The 22,515-nt window shown below is 34.4% G+C and overlaps 3 protein-coding genes and 1 pseudogene across 3 annotated transcripts; 3 read left to right on the top strand and 1 right to left on the bottom strand.

The window, feature by feature from the left end:
* Nucleotides 1-2,057: 2,057 nt before the first annotated feature.
* LOC107483077 (cinnamoyl-CoA reductase 1) lies at nucleotides 2,058-4,428 on the top strand. Its single transcript, XM_016103690.3, has 2 exons — nucleotides 2,058-3,066; nucleotides 4,114-4,428. The coding sequence occupies exons 1-2, from the start codon at nucleotides 2,222-2,224 to the stop codon at nucleotides 4,274-4,276; spliced, it is 1,008 nt and encodes a 335-aa protein (XP_015959176.1). The 5' UTR covers nucleotides 2,058-2,221; the 3' UTR covers nucleotides 4,277-4,428.
* A 29-nt stretch (nucleotides 4,429-4,457) lies between these two features.
* On the top strand, nucleotides 4,458-6,744 carry LOC107483008 (probable methyltransferase At1g29790; annotated as a pseudogene).
* Nucleotides 6,745-8,848: 2,104 nt separating this feature from the next.
* LOC110280403 (heparanase-like protein 2) lies at nucleotides 8,849-10,126 on the bottom strand. Its single transcript, XM_021141417.2, has 4 exons — nucleotides 10,114-10,126; nucleotides 9,249-9,429; nucleotides 9,069-9,145; nucleotides 8,849-8,964 (listed from the first exon to the last, which is right to left on the bottom strand). The coding sequence occupies exons 1-4, from the start codon at nucleotides 10,124-10,126 to the stop codon at nucleotides 8,849-8,851; spliced, it is 387 nt and encodes a 128-aa protein (XP_020997076.2).
* Nucleotides 10,127-15,182: 5,056 nt separating this feature from the next.
* Nucleotides 15,183-15,602, top strand: LOC107483007 (uncharacterized). Its single transcript, XM_016103606.1, has one exon. The coding sequence runs from the start codon at nucleotides 15,183-15,185 to the stop codon at nucleotides 15,600-15,602; it is 420 nt and encodes a 139-aa protein (XP_015959092.1).
* Nucleotides 15,603-22,515: the final 6,913 nt, after the last annotated feature.

Raw genomic sequence — 22,515 nt, 5'->3', positions numbered from 1 at the left:
GCTCCAATATTCACACATACACAACCTAAGCCACAATCATCACACCCATACACAACATCTCAATACTCAAACATCATAGAATAAAAAATTACACTAGGGTTGAGAATCTTACCACACCAAGGTCCATGGAGACAAGATTAACCTTCTCCTTCAAGAGAGTTGGGTCCTATAACATCAAAGAGTCCAAAATCTCAATATTTTTGCTCATGAAACTCGAAATCAAAGTTGGAAATTCGAAGAGCAAAACGTGACTTACCTCAAGATTAATTGTATGGGTTTTATAGAGCTCTTCGTGGTGAACGCGTGGCCGCAAACGGTGCGGCAATCGGAACTCTAGATCAAAAGTTATGGTGGTTTGAAGATCAAGTGAGAGAAAAAACTTGAGAGAGTGTTCTTCCCTCCATGGCCTCCATTTCCAACGTGTTTGAGTGTTGTGTGAGGAGAGAGAGTGCTGAAAACTAGGGTTTTGGTTTAGTTATGTTGGGCCAAGGGCCCACTTTGGGTCCGGTTGGCCCGGTTTGGCCCGTTCGGTTCAATCTTGGTCTGAATTCTATAAAATTGGTACCGAAATTCTCGTCTCAATCTCCTCTATCACATTTAGCCATAAAAATCATATTTTAGGCTTTCTAGAATAAATTCTCATTTATGGGTTAATTAGCCGTTAATTAACCGGGTTTTACACATCAACAACGTGACATAGTGGATAACATGTGGACAATAATGTTGAGCATGTGGCATATGCTAACAAATGGCCAAATAGTATTTTGGCACATGGCACACCTGGCCATGCCAGCATGTCATGTGTCACTAATGGTCCACGTCATCAAGCCACATCAGCATGCCGTTAACGAAAAATGGATCAGGGACTAACATGATGCACTTTTACTAATTTTAGAGATGTAATTGGTACAATTAAAATCTCAAAAAATCTCAAGAACTATATTGAAGCTTAACTCTAACGATGTTTAACTTTTTCTCCAAAATTTTTGTGGGGACAGGTGCCATCTCTCCTCTACACATAGGCTGCTTTTGTTTCCAAAATCATAAATTGTAACTGAGATATAAAACTAAAATTTTAGTCTTGAAAAACAAAATTTTAATTTTTTTAGTATCTTCAAAAAGTAAAGATGCAAAGAACTGAAATTTTTTAAGATGAATACTGAAACTTTAATAACATTTTTTTCTCAAAAATACCATTATTTAACTTTTCAAACTCTAAGGGCTTGTTTGGACGCAATTTTCTGAAAATATCTTTTTCAAAATTATGTTTAGATATCTCATGTAAAACATATTTTTTATTTATCAATTATATTTGGGTAAAATAAGATAAAAGTATTTATTTATTTATTTATTTATTATATAAACAATATCTTTTTTTTAAAAAGATCTTTTAAAAAGAGATGTAAATTGTAGTTTTGCAAAAAAAATATTTTTTTCTAGTACTTTTACTTTTACTATTAGAAATTTGTCAAATACATTAAAATAAAAAAAGATATTTTCTCATTGAAAAATATCTTTTTTAAGAAAAAAAAGGATCTTTTAAAAAAGATGTAAATTACATCTTTTTAGAAAAGATGTAGTTTTTATTTTTCTAATACTTTTATTTTTACTACTAAAAATTTGCCAAATACGCTAAAAAGTAAAAAAAATATCTTTTTCATTGGGCACTATTATCTTGATAAAAAAAGATTTTTTTATTTTTTAATGTATTTGACAAATTTTTAGTAATAAAAGTAAAAGTACTAGAAAAATAAAAAATATATTTTTTGAAAAATTATAATTTATATCTTTTTTAAANTATTAATTAATAAATAAAAAGATCTTTTTTATGAGATATCTAAACTTTTTCTATAAAACTTTTTAAGAAAAGATAACTCAAAAATTTTTTTTTTAAAAAAATTCAGTCAAACAAATTCTTAATGACACCCAAACAAACACTTAAAATGGATTAGAATCAAACTCAATATTGAACCAATATTTAGCTGCTACCTCTAACTCTCTAGGCTCTAATATTCTATTATTTAAAAAACAATTAATAAGAGTTAGAAAAACCCGCGCTAGCTTAGTTGGCATCGGATCATCATTCACTTCAACACTTCCAAGTTCCAACCACCTCAGTTCCCACTTCAGTCTTGAGTCTTCAGTAGCACTTCTTCACTTCAAACTGCAAATTGCAAAACGACATCCAAACCCACTCAACAAGAACCACTTCCAAAACGACATGTCGTCTCACCAAACCACCACTGACTCCGAGCTCGTCTGCGTCACCGGTGCTAACGGCTTCATCGGTTCCTGGCTAGTCCACACCCTCCTCCACCACCACCCACGCTACACCGTCAACGCCACCGTCTTCCCCGGTTCCGATTACTCCCACCTCCTCACCCTCCACCCTGACGCCAATTCCCGCATCAAAATCTTCCCCGCCGACATCCTCGACGCCGCTGCCATATCCGCCGCAATCTCCGGCTGCTCCGGCGTCTTCCACGTCGCCTCCCCCTGCACTCTCGACGACCCCGCAGACCCGGAGAATTCCCTCCTCAGGCCTGCCGTCCAAGGAACCCTAAACGTCCTCGAGGCCGCGAAGCGAACAAACGCGCGGCGCGTTGTCCTCACGTCCTCAATATCCGCTATGGTTCCGAACCCTAATTGGCCTCCAAACAAACCTTTCGACGAGGATTCCTGGACGGACGTTGAATTCTGCAAGAAGAGGGGGAAGTGGTACCCAGTGTCGAAGACAGCGGCGGAGAAGGCGGCGTGGGAGTTCATGGAAAAGAACGGCGGCGCTGACGTGGTGGCAGTGCTTCCGTCGACGTGTCTTGGGGAACTGCTGCAGAAGGAGCTGAATGCAAGCTCGGCGGTCCTGCAGAGGCTGATGACGGGGTCGAGGGACACGCAGGAGCATTACTGGTTGGGTGCAGTGCACGTGAGGGACGTTGCTAGGGCTCAGGTTTTGATCTATGAGACTCCTTCTGCTGCTGCTAGATACTTGTGTACCAATGGTATCTACCAGTTCTCTAGCTTTGCAAAGATTCTCTCTGAGTTGTACCCTGATTTTCCTATCTACAGGTTTGTTTCTTAATTCTCATTATTCTCTTATGTTCTGCCGTTTTTGTTCATATTACTATTTATAAAATGCATCCAAGTTTAGACTTTTTAGTGGTAGATGATCTAATACTATATCATGAACTATGGCTCTCAAAGGCGCTTAAACTGTTTGATAGAAGTATGTCTATGTCCATGTAGTAATGTGGCACTAGTCTATGAACTGCTAGTTATGTATCAACAATAAAAACAACAACAATAAAGCCTTATCCAACTAGGTGGCGATGGCTAACGAATTTGGTCCATGTCATGAAAATTCGATAGTTTTTATGTTGGCTATCAAGGGCCTAACACAACCCTCCTCTTTTATCCGAGTTTGGGACCGGCTATGTAGCTAGGCGGAGTTAACTGCTAGTAATATATGAAGTGTAGAATTAGATGGTGGGGCTATGCTTCTCAGTTCATGGTATATGGACTAAGAAAGAGTTTAAAACCTTTTGCTTCTTGTTTTGTTAATTCTGCTTTTTAAACTGCGCAACTCCTTTCTGTTTTGCTATTGTGATTCACCGTGTTTTTTCCCCTCACATGTTTTTTCCTTTTGGATTCCTGCAGTAGTTAGTTTCACTTCCCTTGTACACAGTTTCATGTCCCTTGAAGGAAGTATTTCAGTTATCTTTCCTTGAATCCTTGTGCTTGAGTTTTAAAATATTGAAGTATGGCTCTTCGATCCAACCTTTTACTCCAATCTTCCTGTTATAAGTAGAATATAGGGTAAAAGCTTGGTTTATGTTTGCATATATTGTGTAGGAATAGTGAGGTGTCTGGTGATATTATTGACACATTCAAATGCTTTTTCTTTATTAATTATGACTATGAAAGCAATGTTATGATTTCAACAATTAGAGGGGCAGGTAGCTTGTTATGTCACATTATCTCACTTTGGTTTTCATCCTATTCATCTTCGATGCAAATGAGATCACTAGGAGCTCATGAAAATTCTGTTTTTGTGTTTGTAGTCTGCTAAATTATACATAGAATTCTAGTTCTCTGAAAAAAAAGGGCCAAATGCAGGTTCCCTGAAGAAACTCAACCTGGCTTGACACCATATAAAGATGCAGCAAAGAGACTAATAGATTTGGGTTTTGTGTTCACCCCAGTTGAAGATGCTGTGCGAGAAGCAGTGGAGAGCCTCATAGCTAAAGGTTTCTTGCAGAGAATACCCTCACAAAATTAGTATTACTATTTACATTTAATTAAGATTTTCCTAAAGATGATGTAATAGCCATTGCTTTATTTATTATGACAGAAGTTAAAACTTGGAAGAAATAATGATTGTATATATTCTAACATTGCGTAATAGATTAATCTTAATTTACTTTTTTGACACTTATTATCAAAACAAGCTTGCATTATTGATGGGGAACAGAAGGGATTGGTAATATAACATGTATCTTGGTTGATTTTATCCAAGCTCTGTCCATTATTGATGCTTATTCGGGTGCTTTAGATGTAATGCTATCATCTTGGTGTCAAGTGAGGATATTGTTAAAAGATGGAGGGATGAAAAAGTACTGTCCTGGGAGTTCTGATTTGAGTTTACAAGCTTCAGAACATGTGTTGAAGGCTTTTAATTAGTGGCCTAATTTTTAATGGAAAAGATGGTGGGGGTGTGTTTGAAGATATTACTGTCACTACTACAGTTCTTGAATTGGCTAAATGGTGGAAAGAGGATCAGTGCGTGTCATGGGAGAACAGATTCACCTTCAATAAGTTTGTGAGAAATAGTTGGGTTAATGTGCATTAGATCCAAATTTCAGTTTATGATAAACTCGTCAAATTTCTTGTGGAACTCAATTACCGTTAACAAATATAGATATAGACTTGTTATTTAATCAGGAGTTGATGTGAAAATTCAACAAGAAAGGTGCATTGATAGATGAGATCCATATATAATGCTAAAATAACAAGAAAGTCAATAAAACCCAATTCTTAGAGAATTTTATTTGTAAAACATGGACAACTAACGAGGTACTTGAATTATTATTACGATCAATCTTTATTGACCCGTCCATATCGGCCTATGTATTACTTCACAAATATTTTGCTTTAAAAATTTAAAATACAATTAAATTAATTCTTATTAATGTACAATAATTTATTGGCCAGCAAAATGAAATTGAAATTTCGAGTTAGAGGATATGGTGAAAAACCAATATATATTTGTGAAGCATCATTAGTTCCATGTTGATCATTTTATTTTTGTCTTTGCAATTCTTCCCCATCGTTTCTAAGCCTTTCGAGGGAAGAAAGAAATGGGAATTGAAGCTTAAGAGCAAGCAGAGTATTCAAAAAAGCTTCAAGGTTATGATGATCAACATGGACATAGTCACACCCAAAAACACAAGTTGAATCCCCTTGCCTAGTAATAGTCACAAACCTTGTCACCATATACATTGTTACTGGCCCATTTAGCTCTTTGTATCATCCTCCTCCTCATCATAATAATAACTTTAACTCAATCTTGCAAGAACTCAACACCACAAAATCTCAACTTGCTGCTAGCCATTCACTTTTGTCTGAGCTTCACCATAGGCTCAACTCAACTAACCTTCTTGTCCAAGCATTGCTCATTGATCTTACAACACGCCAACAAGAAAAGCAATATTCTAGAAACAACAATGGCGAAAGGTCTTCGAATGAAGAGCTTAATCTTGCACTTGCCTCTTACAAGCTCCCTTTCGGATACTCGCAATGGATAGGATCAGATGAGATTCATTCTCCGATTGGCGCATTGTGTTTGAGGTTCCAAGATGAGTTGAACCAATACATGTCATATGACATAGGAGGGGAATGCCTTGCAGATAAGGTGTTTGCACAAATGCTTGTGTCAAAAGGGTGTGAGCCACTCCCTAAAAGAAGGTGCCATCCCAAGTCTCCAAAAGGTTTTGTTGAGCCAAATCAAGGTTTGCAAGATACCCATTGAAAAATTCCACCAGATAGCAACATTGTTTGGGATCCTTATACTTGTAAGAGCCACAAGTGCCTCATTGAGAGGAAGAACAATAAAGGATACTGTAAAGATTGCTTTGATCTGCAAGGAAGGGAAAATGGTAGGTGGATCTTTGATGATGGTGGACTTGATTTTGGGATAGACCGAGTTCTTGGGACGAAAAAATCCGGCAGCACGATCAGTATCGGACTTGACATTGGTGGTGGAACAGGGACATTTACTGCAAGGATGAAAGAAAGGAATGTGACAATCCTCACAAGCACACCGGATTTGGACGGTCCATTCAGCCGCTTCATTGCATCAAGGGGATTGATTCCAATTCATCTCAGCATATCTCAGAGGCTTCCATTCTTTGAGAACACACTTGATATTGTTCATTTCATGGAATTCATAGGGAATTGGTTGCCAGAGACTATGCTTGAGTTTTTGCTATATGATGTGTACAGGGTGTTGAGGCCTGGAGAAATTTTCTGACTTGAACATTTCTTCTGCTTTGGATCACAGGTTAATGAAACTTATTTGCCGATGTTTGATAGAGTTGGGTTCAACAGACTTAGATGGCACGCTGGTAGGAAGATTGATCATGATGGGATTCAGAAGAATGAATGGTACATTTCAGCATTGTTTGAAAAACCAATGATTTAAGGTATGCATGAGAATATAATGCTTAAGATAAATTAGTAGACAAAGATTTCTGTGACAATTATCTTGTGAATTAGTAAAAGTTTATGTTAATATCTTTCTTATAGTCCAAAGACTCTTAATTTCTTCTCTTAATATGCACAGTTTCTCTTTTTTGGTAAACACAAGTTTATGATTTTTGGCAACAGGTCAAATTACTATAACTATAGTAAATAACTAATTATATTAAAATTTAAATCTTAGATTTTTTATAAAAAAAATTATTAATTTTGTTGTGTAGTTTAACCCATTTTTTAATTATATTTAATACTATTGTACATAGTTTGAAACACGGATCTTTAGGTCCAACAAGTGAATAGCTCAACCATATATATGGAACTAATACTTATTTCTTGAAAAGAGTAATTTTATACTAATTCAACGAGAAAATCAACAAATTGCTATAGTATAATTATTCAGTGGCTTAAAAATGAAGTAAACTTTTATTAAAATTTGCATCTAAGCATTAAATTCTCGTGTTTAGCTGATTGAGATTTTTTTTTATTAAATTTTTTTAAATCTTTTTTTTTCTCTTTTTTTTTTGCGGAGGAAAAAAATATTTAATTATAATAAAAAAATTAAAAACTTAAAATAGCTAAGAAAGATAATTCCTGTTACTAATAACTTAGTTAACATTATTAAGAATGAAATTTGCTGACAATTCAGCACAAGTATTATAATATACCAGATTTTTATTATAAAGCAATATTAAAAAATTATGATGAATATTTCAAATTTTATTCAATTGTGAATTTAAATTCTTTATATATTAATATATAATGACAATTAATCAGTTAGTTTTTAATGATGTAAATAATAATATAATATGCGTATCCTTGAAGTCATCAATAAAAAAAAGGAATTTGAATCTTCTAAAAGTATATAACTAATTGAAAATAAAAGAAATTATAAAAAAATTAATCATAAACTATTCCCAGCAAAGTACATATATATGCATATACTCTATAAGTCTTAATAACTCGGTCTAAGTTCTATAAGAAAAATAAAAAAGAAACAATAACGAACCCTAGTAATCTATTTTGTAGGACGTGCACATGTAGGTACATTGAAATTATTGATTTGCAAAAATACTATTGAATGAGGTGCAACTTTGATTAGAGAAGAAGAAGAAGCATCAACAATCTTTGGTTTAAACTCTGGAATTTCTAAGTTCCAATGGAGTTCCATTCAAAAGCACAACATCACTTTGAATGTTTCCATCTTTAGGTGTCAAGTGGTACTCTTTTTTTTTTCAATAAATCCATCAAATTCACTTTGTTTAGTCCTTCTGATGCCAACTCCTCCTGATAAAGATTCATGTCATTCACAAGGGACACATCGAAAGATGTCGAATTCTTCATATTTATTAGTAGTAATGTGATTCCGCTCTGAGACAATAATTAGATCCAATATGTTATAACTTTTGAAAAGTTATCTTAAAATTGAAAATAAAAAACTTTTAAAATGTATAAATCAAATTACTAGCTTACCCTTTCTTTAGAACAATGAACATATATACGTAGATATGGTGAACTATCATGAGAAATAAAAAGCACATTGGTTCCCATAAGTCGATGCCAAAAAAATGTTATGTTTAAAGAAAATAAAATTGTTATTCATTAAAAAATGATATTTAATATAACTACTTATATGAATATGAATAAATTTGTGTCATACCCATAATAATCTGGATTAGGAATTAATGATGTTGTATTTAGCAAAGTATAGTTTCCTCCAATCAAAACTTGTCTATAATAAACTTTGTGGTTGAAGGTTAATGTTTGTTAAGATTTGGTTGAATTAGTCCCACAATGCTTAGGATAGCAAATGGAGTAAGTGGCCTAGGCTATAAATATGAGACTAAGTTCTTCATTTGTTTTTGCACCAGTCAGAAATACTTTAAGCTTGTATCTGATTTTTTCTTTTCCATTGTACTCTTTGATTAGAGAGTGTTGTGAGTTGTAGATATTTGCTTTGAGAGAGTGTGGGTGTACTGGGGTGCCGGTGTTAGAGAGAAAGAAGTCTATGTGTTGTAACAATTTTCACATAATGATATTCTCTGGTTGTCATTTGACAACGGTCGTGGTTTTTTCTCCGGTAATTGGAGTTTTCACGTTAAATTCTTGTGTTGTGATATAATGAGTCAACTATATGCCTTAGTTTTGTGATATCTTTTGCATATTGAAAACTATCTATTCTTGCTGATACTCCTTCAGAGCATAGCTCGTTTCCTATTTCATTAATTAGCACAAAATGTTAAATTTATAAAAAATTATGGGTAAAGATTAAATTAGTTAATTATAAAAATTAAAAGAGTTTTAATTTAATTTGATACCTAATTCATATGAATCTATATTGTATTCTTTTGAGATAGTGTACTTCATGAGGTTTATGGTATTGTTTAATTTGACACTGCAAAGTTTAAAGTAAATAAGATAAGATTAGATTGATTATTTGTGAAGTAATTATAATAATATTGAGAAATTAAAATAATATATATTAATTAAATAATTACCCAATTTTGTTGAAAAAGTGATTCATTTCATCCCATCTCTTTCTGGGGAGGCATCCAACACTGAATCCAAACAAGCCGTTATCTTTCTTTTTCATAGTTGGGCAGTGCTTTTGCTTTTCAAATTGGTAAATAATTTGATATTCTAGTGAACCTCCTAATCTAATCCTCAGAAGATTGAATGCTGCAATAATTTTAAAAACAATTAAATTAGATTAAATATTTGAATTTTTTTTTTTCGTATATCTATTGCTATTATTGTAAATTCTTTTAGTTTTTGAATTTCTGCGATTACACGGACTATACCTGTTTGCACTAATACCTCAACGATTCCCGCTCGTTAATATATAAAGCCCAATAAGTATATCTTGAGTTGGTACGGAAATAGGATCTCCCATCGACGGAGACAATATGTTCATATGAGAAAACATAAGTAAACGAGCTTCCGAGATAATAATGTGGAATACTCCATTATTTTTTTTATATATCTAACATAAAAAATACAATGATTAATATAAACCCCATTAAATTTGTAAATAATTAGTCAATAAATTAGTTTTTTAATAAAGAAGACTAGAAATGTGAATATTATATCAAATTAAGATAGAGCTCATCGAAACGAGAATTTTGATACTAATTTCGAAAAAACGGTCCAAGATTAGACCGAACGGGCCGAATTAGTTGAACCGGACCCAAACCGAACCATCGGTCCAACCAGACCAACATATTAAATGAGCCCAAAAGCCCTTCTCTTTCTCATTTCATTTGAATGCAGCGTGAAAGCATCCAGGGAAGAGAAGAAACACCGAAACCCTTACGATGATTTCCGACCCCGATAACTTTTCCGTCCGAGCTCCGATCGCCGTACCGCTTGCGGTCATGTGTCCACCGCGTCGAGCTCTACATTTCTACCAGAATAATTTCATTGGTAACTTGTTTAATCATCCTCAATCTCCTCTTCCCCTAAATTTTCGAGAATTGAGTAGAAATGTTGAATTTCTTTGATTTTTGATGTTTTAGGATCCAATTAGCTTGAGAAAAATATTCACTCTTACTTATGTGAAGCTTGGGTAAGGTGAGGATACGATAATTCTATTTTAATTTCTTTGAATTTGAGCGTTGAGTATTAAATTGGATATATATGTGTTATGAATGTTTATTAGGTTGTGAATAAATAATTGGAGTTTGAAATTCTGGACGTTGGAATTTTTATTGGAGGCTGGGCATTAGTGTTTTGTTGGGCTTTGGAGCTGTGTTTGTTGTGAGTGAATTGTTTTGGTTACTACGTGAGAATCGGCCAAGGTATGGTTTAGGTTTATTGCATTTAATATATAATGTTCTGTGAAAACTTTGGCTAGATGACCGTAGGATAAGTTGGAATGCAGGTGAACATTGAATGTTTAGTAATTTGTTAATGAATATGTTTGACTGGTGCTTTTTGGATAATTGATGATCTGGAGAAGTATGGACTTATGGTATGTTTGTGATGATCAACTATGATTTTTGGTTGGCATTGATTGATGGATTTGAATATTGAAAGTGTATTATTGTTAATTTGAGAATAGGTATTGTTCTAATTATTGAATGATGAGGAAGGGGAATATTACAATGAAGAATGCAGGTTTAGTAGTAAAAGGAATGGAGTTTTTGATTGAAAATTGAGGTTTGGGTACTTTTGCAAAGGTTGGTTTTCGGACGAACTTCGGCGAGGCATAACATGGCTTCCGAACCCTCAATTTGTTTCCAATTTGTTTTAAAATGAAAATTGGGTTCGTGATATTTATGCCACTCGAAGAACGGGTGAAAAATATTGTAAATCGAAGAAGTTATAGGAATTTGAAAGTTGAACATGCAAACTGTTCTATTTTAGCAGCTTTGCTTCCCTGATACTACAACATTGCTATTGCATCCGCCTTATTTTTTTTTAAAACATACACAGGCGAGGTAGAGGTAGGATAGGCACTATTACTCCTGGCTCGGTAGGGACTGATCCAGTAGACTTTATGGCTGCCCTGAGAGATATGGCTGCACCTATGCAGGCGACAGCTGAGGCACTGGATAATCAGATAAACCAGGATAATCATGGGAACAATAATGATGAGGACGGTCCTATGACACTTGCTACATTTCTGAAAGTCCACCCTCCGACCTTCAGGGGAACCTCAAATCCCACTGATGCAGATAATTGGATTCAGGCTATGGAACTGGCATTGCAAGCTCAACAGGTTCCTGAAGAGCAATGGGTTGAATTTGGAACTTATCAGCTGCAAGGTGAGGCTCATTATTGGTGGCAGGGAACACGATGTATCCTGCAGTCGGATGGCGTTGCGATTCCTTGGGAGGTTTTCGGATAGAATTCTATAAGAAATACTTTCCTAATTCAGCCAGAAATGTCAAGAAACTTGAATTAATGCAGTTAAAGCAGGGACAGATGACTGTTACTGAGTATACTAGCAAGTTTGAGGAGTTATGTCACTTTTCTCGTATTTGTCAAGGTGCACCTGAAGATTTTGCTGAATGGAAGTGTATTTAATATGGGGAGGTCTTCGGAGCGATATTCTGAGCTTTGTTGCCCCAATGGAGATCATGGTGTTTTCTGAATTGGTAAATAAGAGTAGGGTAGCTAAGGAATGTGTGAGAAAGGCGGCAGCAGAGAAAGAAAGTTGGAGGGTGCTTTTCCAGAGGCCTTCAGGGAGAAACTTTGCTCCGAGAGGTAGGAATTTTAAGCGTGGAGGCTTTGTTCCGCAGCAGTCTCAAGGCCAGGGTAATTACAGAAGGCCGAATACTAATGTTAATCAGGGAAGAAGGTTTGAAAGTAGCCCCAGCAGGATTTGAACTGTCAGGAGTGCAGGAAGTATCTTCCTGGAGTTCCATTCAGGTTAGGACTTGGGGTATGCTATTTCTGTTGACAGCCCAGACATATGGCCAATAATTGTCCAAAGAAGAAAAAGTATGAGATTGGTAGAGTACAGTAGCCAGGGAGAGTGTATACCACTTCTGCAACAGATGCTGAGGGATCTGAGACACTGATTAGAGATAACTGTGAAATGGCTGGTAAAATCTTAAATGCTTTATTTGATTCAGGAGCAACTCATTCATTTGTTGCATTTGAAAAGGCTAATGAATTAGGATTGAGAAAAGTGGTTTTAGGTTATGATTTAAAAGTGCATAATGCTACTCATGAAGCTATAGTGACTAGGATAGGATGCCCACAAGGTCCATTTTGTGTACAACAGCGTGAATTTGTGCATGATTTGATTTGTTTGTCGATGACTGGTCTTGATCTCATTTTGGGAATGGATTGGCTATCCAAGAATCATGTTTTGCTTGATTGTTCTGAGAAATCAGTACGGTTTATGTCGGATGGGTCAGAAGCGCCTGTTATGGTGAATAGTTACTATTTGAACTCTATGATAGTAAACTGTTCTGGAACTGAATGTCAGGGTATTATGTTATTAACTGCGGGAGTATCAGGTGATGATAAGAGTTTAGAATAGAATCCAGTTGTATGTGAATTTCTGGACGTGTTTTCGGATGATATTAATGAATTTTCACCTAACCGAGAAGTTGAATTTGCAATTGAGTTGGTGCCTGGAGCTGGTCCAACTTCGATTACTCCTTACAGGATGTCACCTTTAGAAATGGCTGTACTAAAAGCTCAGCTAGAAGATCTGTTGGGTAAGCACTTCATTTGACCAAGTATTTCTCCATGGGGAGCGCTAGTGTTACTGGTAAAGAAGAAGGACGGAAGCATGCATTTGTGTATTGATTATCGGCAATTGAATAAGATCACTGTGAAGAATCAATATCTGTTGCCTAGAATCGAGGATCTAATGGATCAGTTACAGGGTGCCGTTGTGTTTTTTAAGATTGATTTGCAATCTGTGTATCATCAGATAAGGGTTAGAGATGAAGATATTCCAAAAACTGCTTTCAGGACACGTTATGGTCATTATGAGTATATGGTGATGTCTTTCGGGTTAACTAATGCTCTGGCAGTATTCATGGATTATATGAACAGAATTTTCCGGCCGTACCTGGACAAGTTTGTTATTGTCTTCATTGATGATATTCTTGTTTACTCTAAGACTGAAGAGGAGCATGCTGATCACTTGCGACCTGTGCTGCAAATTCTGAGAGACAGGAAGTTATATGTTAAATTATCTAAATGCGAGTTCTGGAAGAGTGAGGTGAAGTTTCTCGATCACGTGGTGAGTAAGCAAGGAATAACTATGCATCCTGCTAAGGTGGAAGCAGTAATGAACTAGGAGCGACCAACTTCAGTGATAGAGATCAGGAGTTTCCTAAGTTTGGCAGGGTATTATCAAGGATTCATTAAGAGATTTTCACAGCTTGCCTACCTTTAACTAAGCTGACTAGAAAGGATACGCCTTTTATCTGGACTCCGGAGTGCGAAGAGAGTTTTCAAACATTGAAACAAAGGTTGACTACTGCACTCGTGTTGGTATTGCCTGAACCAAGTGAACCGTTTGAAATGTACTGTGATGCATCATTAAAGAGTTTGGGGGTGCGTTCTGATGTAGCACCGGAATGTTGTAGCATATGCCTCTCGGCAATTAAGGCCGCATGAGATGAACTATCTGACTCACGATTTGGAACTTACTGCTATTTTGTATGCTCTGAAAATCTAGAGGCATTATCTCTATGGCGTTAAGTTCCACGTTTTCTCAGACCATAAGAGTTTGAAGTATCTCTTTGAGCAGAAAGAGTTGAATATGCGTCAGAGGAGGTGGATGGAGCTTCTGAAAGACTATGATTTCGAATTGAATTACCATCCAAGAAAAGCAAACATTATGGCGGACACTTTGAGTCAGAAGTCTTTATATGCAGCTTGGATGATGTTGCGAGAAGAAGAGTTATTAAAGGCATTTCAAGGTCTGAATTTGGGAGTTAAAGAAGAGTCTGGAATTCTGTATTTGAGTCAATTGCAAATCTCAAGTGATTTTAAATCAGAACTTCTGAAGGCTCATCGAGATAATGAAGCATTACGTAAGGTATTACCAGTAGTTGAACAGGGAAAAAAGTGGAGAGTATCAGAAGGTCAGGATGGTTTGTGGAGGTTCAAGAACCGAATCGTTGTGCCAGATGTCGGAGACCTGCGACAAAGTATCCTAAAGGAAGCTAATAAGAGCGGGTTTTCAATTCATCCAGGAAGCACTAAAATGTATCAAAATATGAAAGCGATGTTCTAGTGGCCAGGGATGAAACATGATGTCGCATTGTATGTATCTAAATGTTTAACGTATCAGAAGGTTAAGATTCAGCATCAGAGACCATCAGGAACCCTTCAGCCTTTAAAGATTCCACAATAGAAATGGGAGAGTATCGCAATGGATTTTATGATAGGTTTGCCTAGAACCCAATCTGGTTGTGACGCTATTTAGGTGGTTGTGGATCGACTAACAAAATCAGCTCACTTTCCCCCCATTCGAATAAGTTGCACAATAGAAGAATTGGCTCGAATGTATATTAAAGAGATTATCAGGTTGCATGGCGTGCCTTCTACCATTATATCTGACAGAGATCCTCGTTTAACATCAAGGTTCTGGGGAGCTTTTCAGCGTGCATTTGGGACTCAGTTAAGTTTGAGTACTGCATATCACCCTCAAATAGATGGTCAGTCAGAGAGAACCATTCAGACCTTGGAGGATATGCTAAGAGCTTGTGTTTTGGACCAGTTGACGAGCTGGGATCGGTATATGCCATTAATAGAGTTTGCTTATAATAATAGCTACCATGCAAGCATCGGAATGGCTCCGTATAAGGCTTTGTATCGCAGAAAATGTCAATCTCCGCTATGTTGGTATGAAACTAGAGAAAGAAGTTTATTAGGGCCTGAGATGATAGCTGAAACTACTGAACAGATAAAGAAGATTCATAGCCGAATGCTTATAGCCCAAAGCCATTAGAAGAGCTATGCTGATCAAAGGGCGAAAGCCTTTGGAATTTGAAGAAAGGGAGCATGTCTTTCTGAAAGTTACACCAACCACCGGAGTGGGAAGAGCTATAAAGACCAAGAAACTGAATCCCCGTTATATTGGACCATTTGAAATCCTGAAAAGAATTGGGCCAGTAGCTTATAGAATTGCTTTACTGCCTTATCTTTCGAACTTGCACGACGTGTTCCATGTATCACAGCTTCGGAAGTATACTCCTGACACGAGTCATGTTCTGGAACCGGAACCAATCCAAGTAAGAGAAGATCTAACATTTCCAGTAATTCCGGTAAGAATTGACGACACAAGCGTTAAACGATTACGCGGGAAGGAAGTATCATTGGTAAAGGTAGCTTGGAGTAGAGATGCTATTGAGGAATACACTTGGGAAATCGAATGAGATATGCGAAAGGACTACCCGCATCTCTTTTCAGGTAACTACATTTGAATTTTGAGGACAAAATTCTTTGTTAGGTGGATAGGATGTAAACTCTGTTAAATTAGTAAATAATTAGTTTTTAATAAAGAAGATTAGAAATGTGAATATTATATCAAATTAGGATAGAGCTCATCGAAATGAGAATTTTGACACTAATTTTGAGAAAAATGGTCCAAGATTAGACCAAACTGGCTGAACCGGTTGAACCGGACCCAAATCGGGCAGTCGGTCTAACCGAACCAACATATTAAATGAGCCCAAAAGCCCTTCTCTTCCTCATTTCATCTGAATGCAGCGTGAAAGCATCCAGGGAAGAGAAGAAACACTGAAACCCTTACGGTGATTTCCAACCCCCGTAACTTCTCCGTCCGAGCTTCGATCGCCGCACCATTTGCGGCCACGCGTTCACCGTGTCGAGCTCTACATTTCTACCGAAACAATTTCATTGGTAACTTGTTTAATCACTCTCGGTCTCCTCTTCCCCCGAATTTTCAAGAATTAAGTAGGAATATTGAATTTCTTTGATTTCTGATGTTTTAGGATCCAATTAGCTTGAGAAAAATGTTCACTCTTGCATATGTGAAGCTTGGGTAAGGTGAGGATATGATAATTCTATTTTAATTTTATTGAATTTGAGCTTTGAGTATTAAATTGGATATATATGTGTTATGAATGTGTATTAGGTTGTGAATAAATAATTGGAGCTTGAAAATGTGGACTTTGGAATTTTTGTTGGAGGCTGGGTATTAGTGTTTTGTTGGGCTTTGAAGCTGTGCTTGTTGTGAGTGAATTGTTTTGGTCGCTACGTAAGAATCGGCCAAGGTATGGTTTAGGTTTCTTGCATTTAATATATAATGTTCTGTGAACACTTAGGTTAGATGACCATAGGATAAGTTGGAATGCAGGTGAACATTGAATATTTAGTAATTTGTTAATGAATATGTTTGACTGGTGCTTTTTGGATAATTGATGATTTGGAGAAGTATGGTGCTTTTTGGTTGGCATTGATTGATGGATTTGAATATTGAAAGTGTATTATTGTTAATTTGAGAATAGGTATTGTGCTGATTATTGAATGATGAGGAAGAGGAATATCACAATGAAGAATGCAGGTTTAGTAGTAAAAAGTATGGAGTTTTTTATTGAAAATTGAGGTTTGGGTACTTTTGCAAAGGTTGGTTTTTGGCCGAACTTCGGCGAGGCATAATTTGGCCTCCAGACCCTCAATTTGTTTCCAATTTGTTTTAAAATGAAAATTGGGTTTGTGATGTTTATGCCACTCGAAGAACGGGTGAAAAATATTGTAAATCGAAGAAGTTATGGGAATTTAAAAGTTGAACCTGCAAACTGTTCTGTTTTAGCAGCTTTGCTTCCTTGATACTGCAACATTGCTACTGCATCTGCCTTATTTTTTTTAAAACATATGCCCACGCATACGCGACTCCCATGCGTACGCGTGGAGTGGATTTTTGGCGATGCATACGCGACTGGTCCTATGCGTGTGCGTGAGGAGAAAACAAGCATGTCCACGCGTACGCGTGACCGACGTGCACGCGTGAAATGAAGTTTTCTCCCATGCGTACGCATGACAAAGGGATGCGCGCGAGCTGCAGTTTTACATTCCCACTCGCATGCGTGGACCCTATTTCAGCAAACTTGATTTTTAACGTTTTAAACTATATTTCAAACTTCTAAACCTCTATTTTTATTCCTTTAGTCATGAATAGTAGTATTACACCTGAGAATCAGATGAAGTTAGGAAATGGGAATGACTTGGAGGTGAAGTAAAAATGAAAAGTGATGAATTTATTATGAAATGCTATGGATGATCATGCATGATACTTGACTTGATAATTAAATGAATGATTATGTATGAAACTTGGCTTGAATGATTAAATGATCTGAGATACGAGTTTCCCTGGATAAAGTGTCGTGGCTTGCCACCACGTGTACCAGGTTGAAAACTCGATACTCTGTTGAGCCTATGACGTAAGGGTGATCGGACACGTATAAATTTCCAGAAATGTTAACCCCCATTGAGCAATATTGATTATTTGAGAAAAAGTTATGCATAGACTCTTGGGGATGCACGTCGAGGGACAGTCTAAGGTTTTCGGACTTGTCGGGTTGGCTGGATAACCGATAGATGAGCCTCATCAGCCATAGGAAAGACATGCATCATCTGCATATTACTTGAATTACTTTTTTGTGCATTAATTGGGTGTGCCTAAGTGTATTTGTCATGCTAAATGTATAATTGTTACCTGCTGTACTTGTAACCTTCTTGTGCTTGTCTTTATCTGTTTATTTGTCTGTGAAATGCTTACGAAGTTGGAGGTATGGAGGAATGACAACATGGGACTTAGATTTAAGGTTAAGTTAAGTTAGGTTTAGATACTTTTAGAAAACCACCTTTTATGCCTTCTGTTTAATACTTTAAGCTCTATAATCTGAGTGTCGGCATTCTAAGATTGCCTCTAGCATTCTCAAGACCTTATATCTTATGTGTGTAGCACCTTTACCATACTGAAAACCTTCGGTTCTCATTCCATACTATGTTGTTGTTTTTCAAATGCAGGCCAAGAAGCATCTCGTTAGGTGTTTGGGCTCCTGAAGTGAAGTGGTTACTGGATTATTTTGTTATATATATATATATATATATATACACACACACACTTAGTCTTCTCTCTGCATAACTCATTCTTTTTTATCCTCTTTGTTACTTTGTATTTTTGACTCTCTATTCCTATTTTAAGTTATTTTACACTTAACAGCTATAGCTTTCTTAGCACGCAAGTTACTCGTTTCTTGAGCATTGCGCTTTTATTTTGCGATTTTTATTTCCTTTATTCTTCAAGGCTCCTAGTATATTATAATCTTTCTAATATTATGTACACATCTTATTTTAGAGGTCGTAACCACACCATCTCTGTTTTACGACTTAAGCGTAAAGCTCAGTATGGTAGAATGTTATAATTAATTTTTTTATCGTGAGTCGTTCACTTAAGAACAAATGGTTGGATTAATTAGAATAATACTAAACATTCAATTTTTTTATTAAGTCCAATCAAATTGGTCTAATATAACAAAAATTAATTATTATTAATATTATTTCAAGTCTTATTGTTTAATAATGATCGTCCAATGTTTGCTATTATATTATTTTTCACATAATAGTATATATTAATTATAATAGTTTGACTTTAGAGAATATATGGCTTACTTTTGATTGCATTTGAGAGTATCGTGTTATTCAAGTCCTGCAAAAAGGTTGCAAAAACAATAATTGATTATCATTATGAAATTTAAAAATGCATACAATATAATATACGACAATAATATCAAACAAAATAAATAAAGAGAAAGTATAGGGAGCCAATAGAATATTTGTATAATGTGTACAATAGAAATTTAGGGATATTCGATTCAGTATTAGAGATATCAATATTAGTGTTACTTTTTTCTATCAACTTAAGCTTTTGAGATGAGTAGTTTTATGACATAGTATCAGAGCTCTAGTTTCAAAAAGTTAAAAGTTCGATCCTTGGTGAATCCCAAAATGACATGAGATGTTTATTATCCTATTGTGGAACAAAAATAGAAAAAAAGATACTATGAATAATTTCTATTGATGTTTACTATATGATTTATATCATCGGTATTTACTATTTATAGTGTTAGTTGTACTGTTAACTATAACTACTTTTAAGTGAATAGATATTTTTAAATCTAAAGATATGTTTATTTTAAATAATTTAAAGTTTAAATTATATAATTCGATATTTGTGGAAGTTAAATTTAATTTTTTTTGTCTGAATTTTTTTATTATTTTAAATACTCACTTCTTAAATTTAATTTGCTATCAAAAGACAATTGCTCTAATTTCCAGTTTATTTATTTTTGTACGAGGTATTATTTTTTATTTTTTTATTATAATATTTGGGCTCAAATTTAACTTTTTTTTAACAATATTTTTATTTTATTTCTTCAATTTTTTTGGTTTAAAGTTTAAACAACTGGGCAAACGCCAAAAGAAAAATTACAGAAAAATACTCTAGGAAGAACTTTTTTAATATAAAGATATGTTTTAATTTATTTATTTATTTATAGTTTATATCCTTGATCAATGATCATGAACTATATATTAACCTAATGTGTTTTAAGCATTTAATCTCGGATGAGAGATAAGAAAACTCTCAAGATTAAATTAGTCTAAATATTTTAAATATTTTTTAAATTAATAATATCTTAATACGTGTACTTTCATAATAGGTAACTTGTATATTTGCAAAAGTTTAAATTGGATTGATCTTATCATATTGGTAACAAATGGCGTGAATAATGAATTAGATTAGATTAGCTTTTATATTTAATTTCAAACCGACTCATTTACTTTATATTATATAATATAATACTATTTTTATTATTAATTATTTATACTTTTATTTACAATAATTTTCTGAAAACAACTTCTTGGCATAGTCTCTCCAACATAGATATCAGGCCAATTGCTCTTGAATATACATTCAATTATTCAAGCATGATATTTTACTGAAATTTGTATCCAAGCACGATATTTTATTGTTTTCATGGTTAGCTGATTAAGATTTTTATGAATAAAGCCTAGTAAATTATGATAAATTTCTCCTGAAATATTGTTCAATTTGAGATACTCTAAATTTAAAATCACATTGGTATGATAACTTTAACCACCTTATTATTATATTTTTTTTTAATTCAAAAGTTTTAAATGGTGGTTTTTTTTTCTTCTAAAATTGAATAAATCAATCTAATCCAAATCACAATAATTTAAATCTGATTAAATTAAGAAATAAATTTAAATTAATACAGTATCAGTTACAATTATTTACAAATCAAATCCATAGCATCTAAATCAACGCAATCTAAATTTTTCTTGAAATATTATTAGTGCTGTTAACATAAATGCTCATGAATACATGTAGTCTGTTTGATTGTTAAGACACTAATAAGAAGACACAAAAAGACATTCATCATTAAAAACTACCAAAGGGATTGTTTCGAGAAATCGCTCTTTCTGCTCTTAGCTTCTGGCGGAAAGCATAAACACCTGCAAGTAGTAATAGCACAAGGCACAGTGGCACATGGGACTGAGACTCTTATCAGAGCTGCAACCAGAAGCTGGACATTTGTTTTGTGGATTTCCATCTGAGATTTGTAAACGTTTGCAGAAAGTTTCGGTAGTTCCAGTTTCATAACAAATTGAATTACTTTCAAGCCTGCAATTGATAATTTGTTGGTTGCTTTATTAGCTTACACTATGATGAAATTAGGCAGTTGATTTTGCTGCGTAAATCCCCAATTGAGTTCGAGTGCAAGTCATGATGTGTTGAAGGCTTTCAATTAGTGGCCTAATTTATAATGGAAAAGATGGTGGGGGTGTGTATGAAGAGGATCAGTGCATGTCATGGGAGAACAGATTCACCTTCAATAAGTTTTTAACTCATAAAGGATGGATTACAACTGTAGGCTTTAAGTTTGTTTCATTCTTTTGTAGCTAATGATGTCAAAAAGTGGAAGGAGTTAATTGCAATAGATTTGGTTCAAAGTATGAATTGGTGAGATTATATCCTTGTTAAACAAGCTGATTTGATTAAGGTTTGCTGGCTTGGATTTCGGTGTCTTTTTAGTCTTAATCACTAGTGGAAGGGCTTCATTGATTCAAGTCGTTGGCTTTGAGTTGTAAGCTGTACAATTCAAATCCTTATTTGTTGTTGTGCTTCATAGTTTGTGCTGCCATTTGTGTACAAGATTTCCATTTTATCATAAACCTCTGAAGAATCTAGATGGCTTAGTTCTTTTTGGTTACTATGGCTTCATATGATTGAAATTTAATGATGTATTAAAATGATACTATTTAGGTTTATTTCCCACAAAATCAAATTGATGAAATATCACATTTAAGCTTTTAAAATTAGAATACCATGACGTATTTGACTCTCTTGTTTTGACAAAATTAAAATAATACTTTTTTCCTTTAATTTGTGAGAAATAGTTGGGTTAATGTGCAAAAGATACAAATTTCAATTTATGATAAACTCGTCAAATTTCTCGTGGAACTCATTGACAGATATAGACTGGTTATTTAATTAGGGGCTGATGTGAAAATCCAACAAAACATGATGATAAATCTATAAATATAAAGCTGCATTGGTGGATGAGATCCGCATACAATGCTATATAATAAGAAAGTCAATAACCCAATTCTTAGAGAATCTTATTTGTAAAATACGGACAATTAACGAGGTATTTAAATTATTATTATGATCACTCTTTGTTGACCCATCCATATCGGCCTATGTATGTTACTTCACAAATATTTTGTTAAATAAATTAATACACAAGTGCCAAACATGATGCTTCATTCTTAAACGCTAAGTATGGAGTGCTGCACATCTTATTAATTCATTAAATCTAAATTTTTTATTTATTATATTTTATTTGAATGGTCTAAATTTAAAAGAGTAACTTGTTAATCAGGTTAACCATTTTTTTTATAAATTTTAGATTTTTTTTATAAATTTCAGATATTGGATTGAAGTCCAAAACAAAAAAATAATATATAAATATTAAAAACAATATATCTGTACAACAAAAAAAATTACTGAACTTTAGAATTAAAATAAATAATACATAAAAAATAAGTTAAAAATTCATGTACTAAATTAAGAAAAAACAAAGATATATTAGAATCTAAAAAAAGTAATATTAAATATATATTATGTATATAATATTAAAATTTAAATAATATTTGTTTGTGTGAAATAAAACTATAATATTAAATATAAACACAATGATAAAAAATTGTGTTATATATATATAATATTAAAATTTA

The sequence above is a fragment of the Arachis duranensis genome, chromosome 4 (genome assembly GCF_000817695.3).
Source record: "Arachis duranensis cultivar V14167 chromosome 4, aradu.V14167.gnm2.J7QH, whole genome shotgun sequence".
Classification (NCBI taxonomy): Eukaryota; Viridiplantae; Streptophyta; class Magnoliopsida; order Fabales; family Fabaceae; genus Arachis; species Arachis duranensis.
This window is presented reverse-complemented; position numbering and strand designations above follow the sequence as displayed.

Coding starts and splice junctions, on each gene's coding strand:
- LOC107483077 (XM_016103690.3), top strand. CDS start 2,222: ATGTCGTCTCACCAAACCACCACTGACTCCGAGCTCGTCTGCGTCACC. Junction 3,067..4,113: donor CCTGATTTTCCTATCTACAG/GTTTGTTTCTTA, acceptor GGCCAAATGCAG/GTTCCCTGAAGAAACTCAAC.
- LOC110280403 (XM_021141417.2), bottom strand. Junction 9,146..9,248: donor CACTTTTTCAACAAAATTGG/GTAATTATTTAA, acceptor TAAACTTTGCAG/TGTCAAATTAAACAATACCA. Junction 8,965..9,068: donor TATAGATTCATATGAATTAG/GTATCAAATTAA, acceptor TTAATGAAATAG/GAAACGAGCTATGCTCTGAA.
- LOC107483007 (XM_016103606.1), top strand. CDS start 15,183: ATGCTGATCAAAGGGCGAAAGCCTTTGGAATTTGAAGAAAGGGAGCAT.